Source organism: Salminus brasiliensis, chromosome 16 (genome assembly GCF_030463535.1).
Source record: "Salminus brasiliensis chromosome 16, fSalBra1.hap2, whole genome shotgun sequence".
NCBI lineage: Eukaryota > Metazoa > Chordata > Actinopteri > Characiformes > Bryconidae > Salminus > Salminus brasiliensis.
In genome coordinates this window covers 33848111-33854190 of record NC_132893.1, presented here as the reverse complement: position 1 = coordinate 33854190, position 6080 = coordinate 33848111, and the positions used below count along the sequence as shown (strand labels likewise).

The 6080-nt window shown below is 44.0% G+C and overlaps 1 protein-coding gene across 1 annotated transcript in view; it reads left to right on the top strand.

Moving 5' to 3' along the window:
- The window catches only part of cimip2b (ciliary microtubule inner protein 2B), a 7382-nt gene extending 1633 nt beyond the window's left edge, over positions 1-5749 (top strand). The window contains exons 3-6 of the mRNA XM_072658384.1: positions 633-787; positions 2393-2525; positions 3843-4052; positions 5121-5749. Coding sequence (XP_072514485.1) covers positions 633-787; positions 2393-2525; positions 3843-4052; positions 5121-5191 — 569 coding nt within the window. The 3' untranslated portion in view covers positions 5192-5749. The remainder of the gene's footprint in view (positions 1-632; positions 788-2392; positions 2526-3842; positions 4053-5120) is intronic.
- The last annotated feature ends 331 nt before the right edge of the window (positions 5750-6080 follow it).

Sequence of the window (6080 nt, the reverse complement as noted above, 5' to 3'; positions counted from 1 at the left end):
TTACATTACAAACTGAGGAAATCGCTTCTTGAAAAAAGCTTTAACTTTAACAAAAGTGATTTTCTAAAAGTCTGGAACTTCATTCTTGATGTTCTACAGTTTTCTCAGTGAGTTTGGAATCGTCTGCGCTCTGTTTATCAAGCTGCAGATGATGATACTTCTAAAAACACTGGTTTTCAGTAAAACGTGCACAATAATAATTAATGAGCTTTACTGTCGTATCCTTGCTGTCGTGCATAAACCTCATATCCCCAAAACAGCAACTTTACAGGAGAAGCCAAAAACCTTCTGAGCTTTCAATGGAAGTCAATGTAAAAGTCATTTTGGAGAATTTCTATTGGTCGATTCACCATGAAATTCTGACAAAATGTAAAGATCAGCTTCCAGATTCACATTATGTCAAAAATCGGAAAAACTAAAATTCGCCAAAAATAAATTTAAATAATGGAGATACAAGGTTTTTGCAGGACAGTGGTGGAATATATTATGTCAAATACATTAAGTCAAAAATCAGAAATTTGTCAAACAAAACAAAAAAAATGGAGATACAAGGTTTTTGCAGGACATTGGTGGAATATAGGTGCTGGATAATGTGTGTGTGTGTGTGTGTGTGTGTGTATGTGTTCTTTAAGGCTTCGTTCCTAGAAGCCAGAACTATTTCTCAAAGACGTACAGAGAGACGTGTCGAGAGGCTCTCCACGAGTTTCAGTCTGATCAGCAGAGGAGGATGCAACTAATGTCAGCTGATCTGGTGCCTGCAGTGAACTACACCCTGCCAGTGTTTAAAGTAAGACACACACACACACACACACACACACTAACACACACATGTTTGTTTTTAAGGCCTATACATCACCTATATATATTATACTCTACTGTATAAGTCAGAGAGTCATAAGAGCCCCTGGCACCCAGTGTTGTGGAGGCCATGCCTCGAATGATCTGGGACCTACTCAATGTAAGGGAAGTGGTATTAATGTTATGGCTGATTGGTGTTTGCTCTCTGCATGTTTCTCTGATGCTGTGAAATGACTGGAGAGGGTGATCTCTAACTTTGGCACAGCCATTTGCCATTTTTTCTTTTCCACATTTTGGCGTAATGTGGATCTGGCCATTGTTCTTTACATTATGTCTGAATTTCATGATGAACGGACCAATAGAAATGCTCCAAAATGGCTTAAAATATTTTTTTTTTACATTGACTTCCATTGAAAGTTCCGAAGGTTTTTGCCCTCTCCTGAAAAGTTGCAGTTCTGGGGAAACGAGTGACGATATGTCATAATAATATGATCTGTGTTATTTTTAAAGCCTAAATTTAACCAGAATCTTTCAAAAACAGGAGAGTTCTGTTGCTCCTCGGATTTTCCTGAAGTCCGAACACACACACTCTCACACACAGCGGCGTAGAGCAACCTCTTCACCTCTTGTTGGCCTCTTAAAAGCTGTGCCGCAGCACCCCTGGTGTTTAATTATGAATGCAGGAGGTCAGGTATCAGAGCAGGTCATGTAGCACAGACTCAGATTCACTGCGATTACGGCCTCATTGTGTGCAGCAGATTGAGCAGCACTGACAGGGCAGCATCACTAACACTCTCTAACACAGGAGCTCTCCAGCATCCTTAACCTGGCCTACATCTGATGCTTGTTGAAGGATATACCCACCATACGAATGGGGCGGATGGGAAGAAGGCATGTATCGCGCTGTATAGTGTACCACAGTACAGGTCAGGCTGTCAGCCATCAGCAGTCAGAGCCAGAGGGAGCCTAATATTCCAATAACTATATGGACAAAAGTATTGGGACACCTACAGGAGCGTTTCTGACAATAGGCATAGGCGTTATTAATAAGGAGCTGGTCCCTCTTTGCTCTAAGCTCTACCAGCAGCAGCAGGTCTGGAGCTCTGCTGCAGTTACTGAGTCAGTTGGAGACTTTTCTGCACTCTGCTCTGAGCTCAGCACTCGGCCCTGACCCCGTTTTGTAACTTCACGTGGTCTGACAGACACTCAGTGGCTGAGCTGCTCTCTGTGAGCTGTTCCTCCTAAACTCTTCCACTGTTCAATAATAACACCACTCACAGCTGATGGAGGAAGATCTAGGAGGGAAGGTCTAAATTTCACCAGTTGACTTGTTGTTGTTGGTGCAGCGGTGTCTCCTATTACATACAGAACCACGCTGGAGTTCAGTGAGCTCTTTAGAACCTCCCATTCTTTCACTGATGTGTGTAAGAAAGCAGACTTTATAGATTTTATACACCTGTGGCAACGAGACTGAATGAAGCGCCTGAATTCAAGTGTCCCAATACTTTTGTCCATTTCTTGTCTTGTATCTGCAGAGAATGCCTTATATTTGAACAGCAGCAAACGAGTCTAATCACATCATTTTCTCCTTTAGCCACAGAAACTGACCACTCCTTTGACAGCCATCTCTAAAGATGCTGCTCCTTACAAACCCAAGGACCCCTGGAAAGCCCATGGATCTCCTTACCTCATGGCCGACAACAGTCCATACAAGTACTTCATTTCAGGCAAGCCACACAAGACACTCATATGAAATTATAGGACAATCAAAGGTCTTGTTTTTATAGCATTTATGCATTATAATAGCATTATTATTATTATTATAAAATGTGGTTAGGAAGTGTGTCCGAGCCCAGCATATTCCAGGTATATTCCATGTGGCAAAATCCCTAAAATTCAGGCCCCCGACTGGCCGCTATTTATGTAATTATTATAGTTCAGGCTGTTTTTGCTGACTGTATCGTTAGGAGATGAGCAGCTCTCAGTGATCCTCAGTGGTGCCATAGCTGTTCATGCCTACAAGTAGAATCAGCAGTTAGTGCTCTCCTCCAAGCATGTTGAGCCTCAACGAAGCTCAGCATCAGCAGCAGGTTAAAAAAGCTGCGGTGGAGCTTCATGTGTCTCAGAAGTGTCTTGCTAGACTTCCTAGACCCTTCCAGAACTGGAGATATCATTTGATAGTAGACTTCTGTATATGTACCTCTCCTTCCCCATATCACTCCAGTGTGATGAAGTCACGCTGCTAGGCGATGCATCAGAGCTGGGAAGCTGGTGCTTCCCTCAGAGCATGTTGGTTAGCCGGTGACGTAGCTTTAGCAGGCGGTGGCTAAAAAATGGATAAATATTGGAGAAAAAAAATGTGTTCTAGTCAAGAAATTTCCAGAACGAGGTCCTAGTACAACTAGTATTTCAATAACTATATTGACAAAAGTATTGGGACACCTACAGGAGTGTTCTGATATCCCATTCTAAACCCATAGACAATAATATGGAGCTAGTCCCCCTCTGCAGCTCTAACAGCAGCAGGTCTGGAGCTCGGCAGTTATTGAGTTTTCTGCACTACTCTTGTACATTTACTTTTACATTTATGGCATTTAGCTGACGCCCTCATCCAGAGCGACTTACAAGGTGACTCGTATTACAGAGTTGGGCCAATGTAGTGTTAGGAGTCTTGCCCAAGGACTCTTATTGGTGTAGCGCAGCATAGCCACCCAGACCGGGAATCGAACCCTCCATTTCCCACATGGTGTAATAGCTCATTGGCAGATAGTGGTGTTATCTGTTACGCCACACCAACCACTATGACTGTACTATGTACTATGTATATGTAGTTCTAGAAAAGTGTTCTTTGACTCATAATAATAAAGATAATAATAATGGTGGAACCCATTTTGCTGCTATCTGGAACCCCTTTTAAATAGTTTTATAAGGAACTGCCTACAGAAGCTCCCCTCCTATGTAAAGAACAGTTTGACCAGATAAAGAACCATGACTAAAGTGGTTGAAGAAAGATAAACAGAATGTTGTTCACTGGGCTGCTGCAGGTTTTACTGGTTACGTCCCCAAAGCCCGATTCCTGATCGGAACCGGCTACCCCATCACCACCAACAAGGCGCTGATCCAGTTTGGTAAGCAGGTGAAGGCAGGTGACAGTGCTGTTGGCCTGATGGAGAGCGACAACAATCTGCCCTCAGCTTCCGCCATCTTCCCCACCCACCGCGGCATGCTGCCCTCCTATACAGGCCATGTTCCAGGTACTGGAGTTTCTCCTAATGTTTTGAAACCCCTTTAAGGTGCTAAAGAATGCATTTATTGGGTATTCAGGGTGTTTTTTGGTGTATAAATAATAAGTGTGTGACTTTGTTTGGGGTGAAAAATGCTCAGATGTCGCTTCACAACCCTGTTTACAACCCTGTTACATTACCTCAGAATGAAATGAAGAATTTCCTTATACAGAGGCCCAAAACAATATGCACTGCTCTGTAATTATTCCAGAGTCTTACTGGACGGTGCCGCTGTCCTCTCATTGTGTCCTCTCAGCGCAGTGAGCTGTTAGCAAGCTGAAGAGATTGTAGCTAGTCCCCGCTCACTGCCATGGGTTTGGCTTTTTTTAAACTTACGGTATAAAAATATGCCGAGCTTTCCCATCTCACCTGAGTTTAGCTCCTGTTTGGCTCAGCTGAGGAAGTCCAGTTTGTTTTCCGGCGGAGCAAACGATGCAGAGAAGAGGTGGTAAAAGGCTAGCATTGGCTAGCATTAGCTTTTAGCCTAGGGTAGATTCACACATTTGCTCCCTCCAAGTTTGAGCTTCCTTTCTGCGGACACTGGCACAGGAAAAGCTGTGGTCAGGAGGCCTGGTTCCTGTAGTGACCCGTATCCCCATAACTAGTGTAGAGTCTGGAGGTGATGAGCTGCTCTCCAGTATCAACAACACCATGTTCTCCTGAAGTCGCCGTCACGTCTTACCATTTCATGTGATGTAGCAGTTTTTGGGGGGTTATAATCGACCCGGTTTCCAGCTCTGTTTTGGTTCTGCTGGATGTTCTTTTGAAGGAGGAACAGCGGTGTTTGAGAGTTTGAGTGTTTGAGGTTCAGGGTTCGTCACTTTCATGTACTAAACTCTCATTCCCATCCAACTATGCCAAGATACATACAGTTTTTATTCTAGTGCCCCTACAAACATGGCTCAAGGAACCACGATCAGGCCCTGAAATCCACCTCATCTGGCACAGTATCCAGTCTCCTGAAGTTTAAGTGTGGTCCTGGTGGAAAGTCAGTTTAACATTATTGCCAGTAATAAGTGATGTTTTCTTAATGAACAGGATACAAATTTCGGTATGGCCAGACGTTTGGGCAGCTCACCAACAACGCCCTGGCACTGAGCAGCAAGTGACGGATCATGGGACTTTCAGCTGGAACCCACTGGCTGAACTTTCAGGAACATATAAAGGCAAATAAAGGAATCTGCAGCAAAATGTGAACTAAACAGCCTTGGTTTATGGAATCTTCTAGAGATCTGTCAAAGTCAAAGGTGTTAAAAGTATTCACATTCATTCCTCAGGTAGAAGTGAGTGGAGATACGAGGGTTTAAAAGACTTCTATAGAAGCTGAAGTATCAACTGAAGCTTTTTACTCCAGTAAAAGTGTAAAAGTACTGGTTTCAGAACCACTTCAAGTAGAAAAGTAAAAGTAATGGAAGGAATACAAAGGCCGAAAGCTTAGGCCGCGCCACAGGGGTCTACAGTGCACTACCCTATCTTCAACGTGGTCTTCAAAGTTCAGCCATGTTCAGCTCCTTCTTTGCTGCTGCTGCGTTCTCTCTTCACTGTAGCTTCCTGTAGCTGCTGCCCAGGTCATCAGATTCAGACCCCTGACTCTGGCCCACAAAGCCAAGCCAGCCAGCCCCTCCGTACTTGATGGCGATGGTCAAAAGCCGATCTGCACAGAGAGCCCTTCCAGCTTCAAGTACGGCTCGGCTCGACCCGCCATCCTTTAAGATCCACGGAAGACGAGCGTCCAGACTTTTTACTGTCCTGCACCGAAGTGGTGGAACGAACTTCCCTTGGGTGTCCGAACAGCAGAGTCCAACGCTTACTGTCTTCAAACCCAGACTGAAGACCCTCCTCTTCTGAGAGTACTCGGGTGAAGAGTAGAGTATTATGGTCTGCATGTTGACTTGTGTTTAGTAGAGTCTAAGATTAGAGGAGCTTTGAATTCTAGTCTGTTTAAACTACCTGAGGTTCTTCTGGAGTTTTCTTAGCATCTGCTAAATGCCGTATTTG